The 15874-nt window shown below is 40.4% G+C and overlaps 1 protein-coding gene across 6 annotated transcripts in view; it reads right to left on the bottom strand.

Moving 5' to 3' along the window:
• The window catches only part of LOC143733153 (protein NLRC3-like), a 136750-nt gene that overhangs the window by 69736 nt on the left and 51140 nt on the right, over positions 1-15874 (bottom strand). For 4 of the 6 annotated variants that reach the window (XM_077224734.1, XM_077224750.1, XM_077224746.1 and 1 more), the window contains 2 exons: positions 8306-8479; positions 2399-2560 (listed from right to left, as the gene is read on the bottom strand). In XM_077224734.1, the coding sequence (XP_077080849.1) occupies positions 2399-2560; positions 8306-8479 (336 nt within the window). The remainder of the gene's footprint in view (positions 1-2398; positions 2561-8305; positions 8480-15874) is intronic. The other 2 variants (XM_077224740.1, XM_077224756.1) reach the window with 1 other exon arrangement.

Raw genomic sequence — 15874 nt, 5'->3', positions numbered from 1 at the left:
CGTTGTTCTTCCTGGTTTGCCGCAGGGCATTCTGGGAACTGTTGTTTCCAGCTGTAGTTTCCTGCTTTCATAGGTTTGGTAGGATTAGAGTATGGTGCATGAATGTTTGAAGTGTGAAGCGTGTACATGAAAATTATGAAATGATTATTATAATTATAGAATATTAATATTTTTATATAATTTGTATTTTGATTAATGTTATTTATTGTTGCATATTGTTATTGGGCTATTGAAGTATGTTTGTAGTATGCACATGAAAATTGAAATGTTGTATTTTCTTATTATTTCAGGTTTATTACTTGGTTATCATTTGTGACAAAATAAACAAACAAAAATTAAATACCGAGTAATATCCTCTGTACACTGGGTTGCCCTTTCCGTGGGGAGAACACGGAACAGGCTCCAAGAACCATTTAAAGACAAAAGGTGATCTGATTATTTTAACTTACAATAGGGAGATTAGGACAGGCAGGAATCTCTTGCTGGAACTCTGATAAGGTGGTCTGTGACATAATTTATACCTCAAAATGGAGAAAACTGTGTGCATAACATTCTCAGTTAAAATTCTATTGTATTGGAACCTAAATTAAACATTTTAATAAATTTGTAATCCTACAGAAGTTAATGCAGAACCTGCCTTATGTGCAGGTTTTTATTATTTGAGCATTGGTTATTATATTTAAAAATAAATAGCAACTGAACTTAATAATTTGAGCTCTGTTGTTAGTTGTAAAATGTAATATTATAGTAATGGTATAAAGGGATTCTTATAAGGGGTGGGACTAAATATCGATCTGGTGATATATCGTTCTTCTCCGTGCGATACGATAATGATACGCTGGCGCCAAATATTGATATTTAAATTAATAAAATAAGGCTCTAAATAGATTACCCTGTTGCCAGCGTCGCTACTTCAAGGCTCCTTGAGGTTGTGCTCAACACATGAATGAGGGAAATGTGAACATAAGTTAACTAGCCTATGAAAAAGACGTTTTTAATAGATATGTGCAAGACTAGTCGACTAAACGGTACAGCTGCTAGTAGTTGATACTGAAAAAAATAGATTACACAGAAAAAATACACTAGATTTAATCATTCAAACTACTGTCAGTTTAATGTTTCTGTGAAGAGCAGGGCGCGAGCCGTGGAAACGGGTCGCAAATGTTAAAGGGATAGTTCACTTTTAATTTTCATAAAATGAAAATTTTATTTAATTGTCATTTTTGGGTGAACTATGCCAACTGTCACTGAGCGCTGCACCGTCTGGAGTCCCAGGAGCTCTGAAGGATAAGAGGAGGAGTGACGACAGTGGAAGAAGAGAGAAGACCAGGCCTGGACATTTACGTTGTGTTTTGTCTATGTATGGGCGGCAGTCAAATATAAAGCACCTGCCGTTTACTTTCGGTTAAGTGATTTTAAAACTTCCGTTTACCATTCTCCAGTTCCCCTTCTTTCCTGCGCCTTTCGCTTGGTTATATTTATATTCGAAAATAAAATAAAATAAAACACTTGGAAAAATTATACATTGAGAGGTAGGTCTATCTTTTTTTCTTTTACCTCAGATGTGTTTTCTTCGTGTCAGTCACGGAGAGCACATAAATGACCACTCAAAAGACAAACGAGGCGCGGGAGTATTTTGGAGTAGAAATAAAACAGAAAAGTTTTATGAAAGCCATGCCATTTCAAACTGGCATAATTTCACTAGAAATATGCGCAACCATATTCAGGACATGACCGTAGGTGTGATAGCCAAAGCAAGCAAATGCCCATTGCGTATTCACTTCAACACCGGAAAAATATCTGAGCTTCAGAATCAGCTTTATTCGCCAAGTGTGTGGCGTTTAACAGCGTTTATTATGGGATTTGACTGTTTGATTCATAAAGTGCTCAAATGGATCATATATATGCAAGTCTTAAGAGGGTTTTTACTTTTAGACTAGTCGGTTACAAAGCTTGTTGGAAATAGACATCTTTGACAATCTTCACCGAGCACTTACACAGATACACACGGGAGCATTTCAAAGCATGCGTCTATAAGTGGATTCATTTATATAATTTACTTAAAATGTTTAATTTAATTTACAGACTGAAAAACATTTTGTGCTGTTTTCTAACAGATTGGACTTTAATAAAGAGAGAAAACCTGCACTTAACCTTCTCACAGCCATGTGTCTTGTATTGTATCGTATTGTGAGGAACCCTGTGATTCCCACCCCTAGCTCCTTATATAGTTTGCAGCATTAGCTAAGATAGATTTTTTTTTATCCTTAAGAAAATTAAATATAATAAAATTTTAAAATAAAATAAATAAAAAAATTTATTTAAACACATATACCGAACCCGTACCGAACCGTGACTTCAATACCGAGGTATTGTTGACACATTTATACAATCTTACCCCAGTATCTCCAGTTCATTCAGTCCATCAGAGAGCAGCATCACTCCTCTGTTTCCCAGTTTATTAATTGACAGATCCAGTTTTCTCAGGTGTGAGGGGTTTGATCTCAGAGCTGAAGCCAGAGCAGCACAACCTTCATCTGTAACACCACACTTAATCAACCTGTAGAGAACAATGACACTCTTCAGTCTCTCAGTTCAGGATCTACAGCTCAGATAAGCAGGAACTTCACAATCAGAAACAGAGACTTAATCCATAACATGATTGACAGGTCCAGTCTAAAGCATGAAGTCTTCATAATTTCTCGCTTGCCAACGTACTATTTTTTTAAATGGCACGGTTTGGGGGAAATTGTCACAGTTATGTTCTGTTAAATTCATTTTCATGGACTTTTAATTAGTTTATCTTCAGTCACATGTCTATGCCACTCATGAGTTACTATGGTTACTGATATGATTAACCCTCTGGGGTCGGTAAACGCGTCGGCGCGTTTTGGCAGATTTTTTGCACATAGCAGAAAAATAGACTTAAAATACTTAAAATACATTTCTGGTCATACAGACGTAAGAAATATGAAAAAATAAACTGTTAAATGTCTATTTTTTTATGTGCCCACATACAATCAAAATACAATATTGTGCTTTTGTAAAATAAAGCAAATACATAGGATGTGCTTTCTGCCTCTCCGTCTCCGTGAACTTTTTTTCTGGAGCACGTCTCTAAACTTAAACAAAACTCAGCGAATACTATTCACCCAGGCATGAGCTATATATCTTTATAATCATTTAAGTGTGTACTTTCAAATTATATAATTCAAAACTAAAATAAATATTCTATGTTTATGTAATCTATATAAAAAGAGAGATGTCAGCCATTCTAATTATCGTTCTCGCAGCTCATTATTCTGCTAATGTGACACCCCCACAGAGAGCGCGCGCTATTCAAAAGCAAATGATCTGAAGCAACACATTCAGACGTGTAAACGCCCACATAAACTTGGTAAAACAAACTACATTTAGTCAGATTAATGTACTATGTCGTCTTACGAGGCTGTGAGGAATAATCCAGGGACATTTACCTCAGAACAAGTGCTGGTTTATTTTCATTTCGAGGAGCAAGAATCAACCTGAGAATTGCGTACGTTTTTTATTCTTGTGCTTCGTTCTAATCGCGATATAGAATAGTGTCTGTACTGTTTAAATTTGAATCTGTCACGTAATGCACACAAGAAAAGGTAAGATCCAAGCGCAGTTTATTAGGGTAATCCGTACTCACTCCAGCCAGGCAAAAGGTCAAAATCCATAAACGGCAGTCCAAAAACAAGAAACAATCAAAAGTGGAACAGAAAAGTGCAACAAGACAATAAAAAAGGAATCCACCATGAACACAGAAACAGAAAGGGCCAGGTGCAAACGATGTGAGTGGGAACAGCTGTGTGCAATGATCAGATGATGAGTACAGACAAAGGATTATGGGAATTGCAGTTCATGATGAGTTGGTGATGATAAGGGAGAAATACCTCTAGTCGACACCCAGGGAACCCCAAACCAGACACTGTGACATAACCCCCAGTCTACGGAGCAGCTACCAGACGCTCCAAGACACAACTACAAAACAAAACAAGAGTCCAGAGGGAGGTGGAACGGTGGAGGACCGGGGGAGGGATGGGGGGCCAGGTCCATGAAGGGAAACAGGAACAAGGGGTCACGGCTTAGCCGGCGGCCAGGGCGAAACAGAGAGAGTCCATCAGGCGGCCAGGGCGAAGCAGAGAGTCCATCGGTCGGCCAGGGCAAAGCAGACAGTCCATCGGGACTGTCTGCTGCACCCTGGCCTCCGTAGAAAAAAAATATTTTTTCATATTTCTTAAGTCTGTATGACCAGAAATGATGGAGTATTTTAAGTCTATTTTTCTACTATGTGAAAAAAAATCGAGCAAAACGAGCCAACGCATTTGCTGACTTCAGAGGGTTAAACTGCAATAACACCAGTGTTAGGCACAATTGAGATGGAAAAGACAGAATGCGCAGGAAACCTTCAGACACATTGGATACATTCATTGGGTCAATTGTGTGGCCCTTACACTTCGATCTCCTACTGGTCACGCGTCTTCATGTGATGCGAATTTGAAGGTCAGAGTTCACCAAACTTGAAGCGTTATTCTTTTAGTGAAAAGCCGTGTAATAAGTGTCACGACTGTATCTCATCCCTTATATGGTCGTCTTGTTTGAGCTTTTTCGTTCGCCTTGGTTCAAATGCGGAAGCATTGAGTTTCCTGATAATATCATATTTAAACTCAAATCAATATTTTGTATCCAATTATTTACTTATGTGGCACGTAGATGTATAATAAGCAGGATAATATATATTCAAACAGTTCTAATCACAAAATAAACCTGACAGAGTGATCAGGACTGAAACAGCAGTAGAACAGCAGGAGAGAACATCAGTCTGTGAGTTTTACTTTCTCATTTTATTTTAGCGCGACTCTTCGTTACTGTGTTTACCCTGGTAAAAACGTGTGTGTTTGTTTGTGTCGTGACTGAGTTTCGCTGGCTAAATCCAAAGGCCAGTTAAAGTACTTATTCTAGACATTTGCTAATACTTATTAGAAGAAGCAGTAGAACAGCAGGAGAGAACATCAGTCTGTGAGTGTTTACTTTCTCATTTGATTTTAGCACGACTCTTCGTTACTGTGTTTACCCTGGTAAAAAACACGTGTGTTTGTTTGTGTCGTGACTGAGTTTCGCTGGCTAAATAGTTGGGCGTGGCCTGGTGTAATCATTAACAAGATATTAGGCGTGTATATAACTGGTTAGTACACCGCGGCAGCGGTCGCGGCCGCCCTCGTGTGAAGCCCTCATCGTGTGAAGACCAAAGAGTGTAAAGACCAGCGACTCTACCTCTGCGACTCCACCGAGCAAGGACACCGACAAGGCACTTGAGTATTAAATTCTTCTTATTTATTATTTATTGTTCTTTCCTTTCTCTTCTACAACTTTCCGTCGGATCTTTCTGTTTGTGAGCTCCTGTACACTATGTGTTTTCAAATCCCTACTATTACTAACATACGTAAATCAAATGATACACTTCGGAGGCGTTACAATCCTAACAATCTCCGTACCCTTCCGGTGTCTTCTAATACTTTATTCTCTTTTCCTATTGGTCTCTGGAACTGCCAGTCCACTGTAAACAAAGCTGATTTCATTACATCTTTTTCAAGTCATTCAGGTCTCAGTCTATTGGCCCTGACTGAGAACTGGATCAGACCAGAGGACACTGTCACACCTGCTGCCCTCTCCACTAACGTCTGACCGGAAGGGATGGTGGTACTGGTCTGCTCATCTCAAATGACTGGAAATTTGATCCCTTACCAACTCTGTGGTACAGCTCTTGTGAATCACATTCAATTACCATCACTAGTCCTATTAAAATCCATTTTGTAGTTGTATATCGTCCCCCAGGTCAACTTGGCAGTTTCTTGGAGGAGCTTGATGAATGGTACTCCTCTCATAATTTTTGGAGACTTCAACATCCACCTAGATAAACCTCAGGCTGCCGATTTCCACACCCTGCTTGCCTCATTCGACCTCAAACGAGTATCTACTGTGGCTACTCACAAATCAGGTAACCAATTGGACCTTATCTACACTGCTCCACGGACAATACACTGATCACTCCACTGCACACCTCAGATCACTTCCTCCTCACTCTCATCCTCAACCTGCCTCAGAACACAGCACACACTCCTCCACAGGTCACCCTTCGACGGAACCTACGCTCACTTTCACCCTCTCGCCTATCCTCTTTGGTCTCATCCACACTTCCTCCACCTGATCAGCTCTCAACACTAGATACTAACAGTGCAACTGATACTCTCTTCTCCACTTTATCATCCTGCTTGGACAACTTCTGCCCCCTTTCCTCCAGGCCAGCCCGCGCCACACCCTCTGCCCCCTGGTTATCTGATATTCTCCGCGAGCATTGTACTAAACTCAGGGGTGCAGAGAGGAAGTGGCGCAAATCGAAAGATCCCCACTAATCTACTTCAAGCCATTTCTTCCTCAGTTGTACCCACACTCACGCACATCATAAACACCTGTCTTCACACTGGTACCTTCCCACAGCTTTTAAGCAGTGGGAAGCAACCGGTTACACACCGGTATCTCTTCTTCCATTTGTCGCGAAAACACTTGAACAAGTTTTTTTCAACCAGATCTCCTCCTTTCTTACACAGAACAACCTCTTGGTAAACAATCAGCCTGGTTTCAAAAGCGGACACTCAACTGAGACTGCCCTGCTCTCAGTAATTGAAGCTCTGAGACTGGCAAGAGCAGCTTCCAAATCGTCAGTTCTCATCCTGCTGGATCTGTCTGCTGCTTTTGACAGTTAACCACCAGATCCTCCTGTCAATCCTAAAGATGAAGAGCATCTCAGGAACTGCACTCAAATGGTTAGAATCTTACCTCTGAGGTAGGTCCTTTAGGGTGTCATGGAGAGGTGTGGCATCTAAGACCCAACATCTAGCTACTGGGGTGCCTCAGGGCTCAGTGCTTGGACCACTCCTCTTCTTCATCTATATGACATCACTAGGATCTGTGATTCAGAAACATGGCTTTTCCTATCATTGCTACGCTGATGACAAGCAACTCTACCTCTCTTTCCAGCCTGACGATTTGAGGGTCGCTGCTCATATCTCAGCCTGCCCGACAGAAATTTCTGGCTGGATGAAGGACCACCACCTTCAACTAAACCTTGCGAAGACAGAGCTACTTGTGGTCCCGGCCAACCCAACACTTCATCACAACTTCTCCATTCAGCTAGGCTCATCATCCATAACTCCATCAAGGTCAGCTAGGAACCTTGGGGTTGTAATTGATGATCAGTTGAAATTCACAGACCACATTGCTAGAACTGCCCGGTCCTGCAGATTTGGCTTGCACAACATTTGGAGAATCAGGCCCTTCCTTACAGAGCATGCTACACAACTCCTTGTCCAAGCACTTGTTCTATCCAGACTGGACTATTGTAATGCTCTCCTGGCTGGTCTTCCAGCTTGCTCTGTCAAACCTCTACAATTGATCCAGAATGCTGCAGCCAAAGTGGTCTTTAATGAGGGGAGAGAGCACACGTCACTCCTCTCCTCACAAAATTGCACTGGTTGCGGGTTGCCGCTCGCATTAAATTCAAGGCACTGACGTTTGCCTACAGAACAACCACTGGCACTGCACTCTCTTACCTAAACTCATTACCTCAGACTTATGTGCCAGAAACGTGCGCTCTGGTAGCGAATGTCGTCTTGTGGTACCATCTCAAAGAGGCACAAAATCTCTTACTCGGACCTTTCCCATGACTGTTCCCTGTTGGTGGAATGATCTGCCTAACTCAACCAGAGCTTCTGAGTCAGTAACCACTTTCAAGAAACTGCTGAAGACTTATCTTTTTGGGCAGCAATATTCAGTAATTCAGTATTCAGTAAATATTCAGTAATACTAACACTTTCTCTTCTCTTCTACTATTCATTCAAAAAAATGTATAATGCACTAATTTAAACTGAGAGGGGTCATAGCACTTACGTATTGTTGTCCTACTGTTAGTTTAACTGCTTCTATTGTTCTCAATTGTAAGTCGCTTTGGATAAAAGCGTCTGCTAAATGAATAAATGTAATGTAAATGTAAAACAGAAATGTCTTGTATCAACCTGAATGCACAGATAGCCCCTGTTTATCCATTACATATAAGTATTAGTAATAAAAATTCTTAAAACTTTGGAAACAATCTAATGAAGATTAAACAACAAAATTATCTATCAGTAATTTTTTTGTTTTGTTTTTGTTTATTTTGTTATTATTGTTCATTTTTGACCATATGAAGAAAATGGAGGATGCTGACACATTTATACAATCTTACCTCAGTATCTCCAGTTTACAGTGAGGATCCTTCAGTCCATCAGAGAGCAGCTTCACTCCGCTGTTTCCTAGTTTATTCTCAGTCAGATTCAGTTTTCTCAGGTGTGAGGGGTTTGATCTCAGAGCTGAAGCCAGAGCAACACAACCTTCATCTGTAACACCACACTTCCACAACCTGTAGAGATTAAATATACATGGTGAACTGATACCAGCTGCAAACATAGAATAAAAAGTGTTAACTACAAATGTGATTTCTAGAGGCAGTAAAACATTCACATAAACATCATTAGAGGACAAACAGCATCAATATATAGAAAAAGACACTGTTAAAGACACTGTTGCTGTTTGCTGTCAGTTTTGATCCCCGTCACATTTAATCCTTCATCACGTCTCACACACTGACCTCTGGAATCATCCATCTCTCTCTCTCTCTCTCTCTCTCTCTGTCTCTCTCAATTTCAATTCAATTCAACTCAAATTGCTTTATTGGCATGACTGTATGTATTACATAGGGCTGGGTAAAAATATCGATTCATCAATGCATTGCAATTATTTGTTTCTCAATTCAATATCGATTAATCAAATCTTATGAATCGATTCAGCCCACCGGCCAGTGGCGGCGCTGTGGGCAACACTCTAGTGAGAGCGTTCAGCGTTGTACAAGAGCCGCTTTACCAAAACAGCAAGATGACGAACAGCAGTTGCACTCCGTTCAAGCCTGCACCACCAACCAGGGACGTCGTTAGGCCTATTTTAGGGAGGCTGAAGCTACCCCAAAATTTTCCTAAGCCCCCCTAAATGAGAATAAGAACAACAATAAGTCTCTCGGGAGTCTCCCGCATATTGATAGCGGCTCGCTGATGTCCGCAAATTAATTAAAATCTCCCGAAATCTAGAGCTCGCTAGCTCCAAACCGCGTAGCACGCGAACGACACAGAGAGAGAGCGAGAGTCCTTGCGTGTGTGTGCGAATGTGCGAGCATGTGCCTCACAAAACGCATTTTTTTTATGAGTATGCACATTTTGTGTTTCTGTTTACATTTCTTTTATAACCTGAATGTAAAGGAAGAAAGAAATATACTTTCTATTACAGTTACATGCACTTTAGAGGTGTGTTAATAAAGCATTTGTTTGTTACAGTTGTTTACATATTATGTACAAGTTTTATTAACTAAATATAGATATTTATATGAATATAAATAAACTAAACAACATACACACATGAATACATAAATAGGTTAGTGATAGGATGAAATTGGAAACCGGAAGAGGGTCTATGAGAAGAACCATCAGAATTTCATTTTCACATTTCATTGAATTGAATACTTGCATTTGTAATGGGAACAATTCTTGAAGTTGTTGAAAATTGAAGTCGTTGATGGTTCCGGCAGTGTCAAGTGGAAGTTGGTTGAGCGTTCTCTTTCTCCAGGAAATGGTTGGCTGGTTTGGTCAAGGCCTGGGACTCTGTTGAGGCCACGCCGAGCACCCAGGAGAAGTGAGGAAGTCGGAAGGATGGGTGATTGGAGTCGTTGTTGGTTGGAGTCTTTGTTCCAAAACTCTTGAGATTGTCCTTGGTTCTTTGTGAGAGACTCATCTCTCTCCTGCCTGAGCCCATATCTGGTTGGAATCGAGGCCTGCTGGGCCCTGGGGCCCCCGTGGAGGGGGAGGGGGTTCCCCAGAATCACCAGAACAGTGTTGCGGCTGGATGAAAGAACTAAGAGAGGGAGGTCACATGTGGGCTGTCTCTAATAAGGCCTGGAAAAGATCCTCCCCTAAGGGTTGAACTCGACCAATCAGAAAGGTGACATGTCTGAGAGGGAAAGTGGCTCTTAGTTGATTTACGGATCTTTGTCCCTAGCATGATTATACCTTCATTAATGCTCAGATAGCTATAACACATCCACACTGCATTCTAGAAGAAGGTGATGTACATCAAAGTGTGAGTCATTAAATGAGGATTAATAAGGTAGGAGGCATGATACAGGTGAGGTTACATTGCTCGTTAGTTGGTTGTATACCAGGATACATACCATAATATATACCTAATAGTACACGAGACAGTAAACCATTTACACTGTTTCTTTCACAGTTTTATGCATGTTCATTTATAGGTCAGTTAGTCTATGATTAATGCAGCAAAGTCTGTTTTAAAGAGGGTTTCTGTTTCATAGTCTCTCTCTTGAGTATGTGGCCACATTCCTCGGAGGCCGTAAAATCTCCTTATCATGCCCTGTAACATGACACTGTTTCTGCCCTTGTGTTTGTTCATTTGGGCTGTGTGAGGAGTTTCATAAACCTTTGTATATAATGAATAATTAGTATGTGTCTGATTGGTCCATACCCTACAGATCCCCCCTTTCGATCGTTGTTGTCCCCCCTCAAGGACAACCACGAGCGAAGTTGGAAGTGCAGAGAGATCAGACACACACTTGTCATAGAAGGCTGGAAGGCCATGGTGGCCTCTGGTTGCTCGTGTCTTCTGGAGCGGTGGTCGTTCCACGGCTGGTGATGTGGACAGTAGCCAAGTCCAGGTCTCTGCAGCAGGCGTTGAGGCAGCAGGTGTTGGGGCATTCTGAAGTTCATTAGTTTTGGGGCAGGTGTTTCCTTGTGGTTGGAGGAAGTGGTTAGGCCTCTATGTAGCATAGAGAGGTTTTCAAGCTGACCTGGTGCTGGTGGCCGGAGGTCAGAAGGTGGTTGTTAGCCTCTCAGTCACGAGAGGTCTGAAGGATTGAAGTGTTGTTCTGTCCTTATGGTGGTGCCGACGCAAGCTTGCCTAAGCTGGGGTGGGCAAGGAGTCGGAAGCTTGTACCTTACAGGACTCCTCGGGTGAGTCCTGTGCAGAGAGCTATTTTGCGTTTGTCAGCGGCTCCAGTAACTCTGAGGGAGGTGCGTCCAGCTGTCCTTGCGGAGCCTCAGATTGACACCTGTGTGAAGGGTATGGATGAGGATGCTGTCGTTGACAGCCGTTGGTCCTCCTGTGGTGTTTGCAGGTTGAGGGTGCTGTCCTCCATGGCTTCTCCAAGGGGCTTGGCTGGTACCTGGGTTGTTGCCATGGTGACAGTTCTGTGCTGGTCCTGGGCATGCTCAGTCCAGCTGCATTGAATCTGGTTCGAACCTCAGTCTCTAGCTGGTCTGTAAGGCTTTGGGCACAGGTCCGCTCCTTGTGGGACGCTGTGATCTATTATGTGAGGTTGTTTACCTTCTGTTTTATACCCATAAGGTGGGGTAAGGAGATGAGAATCTTGATCACCTTGGCTTGGGTCATGGGTCGTTTGTCCTCTTCTCTCATGGTGCAGTTCCGTTGGCTCTGGTGCCGTCGGATGTCAGCAGCCATGGGTGGAAAAGTGTTCCTCGCGATGGCTATTCAGTCGTTTCGGTCTCCTGTCCGGTTAAGGTCAGGTTAAGCAGAGGATCTGCAACATTTTGGCACACTTGTGGAGAGAGATTAATGCATGACCCTAGAAAGTTCAGAGCCACGGTTTAATGGGTTCGCTAGATATGTAGCATAAAAGCTAGATATTTCATGTGTAGCTAGCTAGTGAAGTGAGTATTGTATCCTTATCATCTTAGCTGTGGATGTTAGGAGGCTAAGACTTGTGTCGTTCCGAGAGTATTTCCTGGAAAGTGCATAGCCGAGATGAAATAAATGACTTAAGATGGTTCTTATGACTAAAATATTTCTCTGGACTTAACTGGTGGTTCACTACGGCTTGACGAAGTGAAGAATAGGAGGAAAAAGGACAGCTTTCCTATTCAAATTATGCTTATTATCAATCCTCAGGACTATAGTTATGCCCTAGTAATCGTTGAAATTACTTGTGTTGCAGGGTCATAAAATTAGTGCACTTGTTGAAAATAAACAAAATCACAAATAAAGGTGTCTCTGGTTCCTTTCTGGGCCCTATGGGAAATGGAACCACATTTGAACAAGAGAGGAAATGGAAATAAATCATATACATGACAGAATAGACAAGTGAATAGCTGACTGCTATTATTATCGAAGTAGAATAAAAATAAAAAGGACTTAAGTAAGTGATCAAAACAGCCGGAATGATCTGAAATTGAGAATAATCAATAGCACTAGTGACTAACCTTTAGATTTGCCTGGACCAACACTCCATAGTGGGTAACAGCTGTTGCGTGTTTAAGACCACACCGTGTGTGTCCCTCCAAAGGTTTAGTCAACATGCTGATGAAAATTCTCATAACTATAAGAATTCCTCTCTAGCTACACAGCTTACATGTAATTAAACTTGGGTTTAATTGACAGGACATCTGCAAATTTAGCCTACAGCGCTCAGCAAGGACTATGCCTAAACTAGTGAAGGTGAAATTCAGCTGAGAAGAATTGAAAGTAAGGAAAGAGAAAAATTAGAAACCCTAAATGGGGTTAAAAAAAGTATTTTAGAATACTTTGCGCTGTATACATAAAAGCTGTAATTAAGGCTTCAAGTAAATGATGCTAACCGCTAACTGTAGAAGTTATTATGTAGCTTAGCCTAAGCTGGATGGATGCTAGGTTAGCTTAGCTTAGCCTAAGCTGGATGGACGCTAGGTTAAGTTAGCTTAGCCACCTAGGCTGGTTTGTTTACAAAATGACGTCACGAGTTAGCACTTCCTGTGACAAGTCGTTGTCAGGGGAACCAGTGCATGTCAGAACAATTCAACAGTCCATGAAGAATGTCTGCACATTTTAAATGAGTTATGCATGTTTAAACGGGTTAAAAGGGGGCGCCTATACTTTAAGTCTTTCAAGAACTTGATGTTACATTCATTAAAATGCAAATGTGGTTTGGCATTTGCAAATTTTACTCATGGAACTCTTCTCTTTACTTTACGCAACTTATTCTATTTGTTTACAGAGTAAGGAAATAGATTTGCTGTAAGTCAAAGCTTGTCTAAGCCTATATAGTTACGTCCATCTCATGCATAAATACTGACTTTTCAGCGAGTGAACAGTTTTGATCGCTAGGTAGCTCTCTGCTTGTAGATGCAGCCAAAATTTAGGTGAATTACATCAATCTAACAATAATTTGTAAGGTCTTAACTTTGTAGAAAGGGGAGCATCACCCAAGGCTACGTGTATATAACACTGTCCTGAGATTCCTTCGTCAGAAACAGATTAAGCAATACTGCAATTTGGATTCCTTCAACCCAAGCAGACTAATAAATACCGGTACAGTTTGCATGCCACTGAGATGAGATTCCTTTGTCAAACAGACTTACGCTTTAATGCTGAAATTACCGATACCCGTTAAGACCCTTTTTTTATTATTATTATTATTTTAAGTAGAGATGTCAATTCCAGCTATCGTTTTATCTGCATTTAGACAAGCCAGCAGCTAGTGATCAAAATGTGTATCGCATATCATGTCCCATTTGGATCGGAATGATCAAATAAGCACTTTTAGGATAACAGTAGTTACGAAGGGGCTCTAGGTCAAGCTAGTTTTCCCAGCTTAGGTGGTTTGCTTACTATCTGGCATTAGGGTGGCGAATGCCCTATTTGGAGTTTGTATTTCCTGTAACAAGTCATTGTCATGGAAACTAATGTGCAGCAGTGTATATTTCAACCAGCGGGTGGCACAATGTCTGTATGTTTCAAAAAGCAGTGCATAGTCTGTTGGCACGTGAGGCTTACACCTGCATTCAAGATTTTCTTTAACCCTCTCAGGTCTAAGGGTTTTTTGGGGTCCTTGAGTTGTTCTGACATGCTCTGACATTTGTGCTTTTTTCAGTTATTTATAAACATGTTAATGGCAAAGGTGTAAATTCACTCTATATAGCACAAACGGGGCTACCGTAATATGTGAGCAACATGTATGTACATGTTTGTATTTTTGAGAGAATATTGCTTATGCATGGATATTGAAAAAACTAAAACTTAAAGTGTCTGAAATAAGGCCACAAAAGACATACTAAATATGTGTCCACAAGACTTTTGACTAATGAGTGTTTGTTGCCTAGAGTTTTTGCTTCAAAATGATCTGAAAATCATCCTGCCTAATCATTTACACAAAACAATACATTGATTTAAATTTTATAAGACACCTTTTGTTTGGAAAGGCAATATGCGTGGAGGCGTGTTCACACCTGAGAAGACAAAGGCCGGATAATGTGCCGCATAATGAGCTGCATATTAATTAGCCCTTTCACACATGGTGTGTCACAGGGTCCCAAAGAATGCAAGGACAAAAGAAATGATCTATATATACATATTTTACAATTAGAAATTGTAACCAATTACAAATAGATTACATTTACAACAACAATTACAATTTTAACAATATTTCAAGTGTATTGCTTTGTAAAAAGTATACATTTTATCATGCGTATTAAAAAAGGTAAGGATTCATTAGTTTGAATATTGGAACAAACACTATAATAACATCTTAGTTGATAATTCAATATACCCCCTATTTTTTTGACAAAACATCATACTATAGTATATTTAGCTATGAGCAAAGATTGGTGAACAAAAGCTTACCTATTTAATGTGACAGTAGTCTTTTTTTACAGTCAAAACTTTATAATCTATCCAAAACTAATCACAAAATCTTGTCTAAACATTCATATTTAGACTGTAACATATCGTGTTTATGATATATTAGCATATACATGTTAATTTGCAGTTTGTTGCTTATACAGACATTTTATTTCAACATATTTCAGTATATTTTTACTCATCTTAGTAGGCTATAGCAATATAGTTTGGATGTGTTCATGTAAACATAACGTTTACTAATGTAGGTGCGAGAGTGAATGAGCGGCACAGACAAGCGCTCTATAACTGTAGTAAACAAAGCGCGCGCGCCTGTGCCGTTCATTCATCATTTAGCCTACACACAGACACGCAATTCATATTTAAACAGTCTTTTTGCGGTTTACAGACACTATTCAATATCGCGATTAGAACAAAGCACTTAAGAATAATTGACTTACTACATCAGCTGGATCCGTTGCTCCTCGAAATGAAACTACCACTTCTGGTACATTTTCCTGGGTTATTACATAGTATTATTGCTCACACCGAAAGGATACGCTGTGTACACAGCTGTACAAGATACTTACTAAACACGATGTGTTTTATAATCCAGCTGGTGGGCGTTGTCATGTTTGCATGGCTTGCCTTAGATCATTTGCGTTTGAATACGGCGCGCTCTCCGTGGGCGTGGCACATTAACGCGTAATGAGGTATAATGAGCTGGAAAGAAAAAGACTGACATCTCTCTCTTTTCATACAGATTACATAAATTGAGAATATTTGTTTTTTATATAAATTAACTCATTTAAAAGAAGAGAGTTCAAGCCTCATTATGGAAAAACACTCGTGCCTGTATGACAAGTATTCGCGGAATTACAGTTAATTTTCGGACGCGTTTCAGAATGGACTTAACTGACAGAGAAAAGGCAGAACGCGCATCATGTTTGTTTTTCTTTATTTTGCGAAAAGCACAACACTTTGTTTTTATTGTGAGTATCCACAAAAAAATAGACACTGATCAGGATCTAATGATGTACAACACTTAATATGTAAGATCAAAATCAACAGAGTATTTTGAGTTTCTTTT

The sequence above is a fragment of the Siphateles boraxobius genome, unplaced genomic scaffold (genome assembly GCF_051911475.1).
Source record: "Siphateles boraxobius isolate OS27281-9 unplaced genomic scaffold, OSU_SipBor_1 125, whole genome shotgun sequence".
NCBI lineage: Eukaryota > Metazoa > Chordata > Actinopteri > Cypriniformes > Leuciscidae > Siphateles > Siphateles boraxobius.
This window is presented reverse-complemented; position numbering and strand designations above follow the sequence as displayed.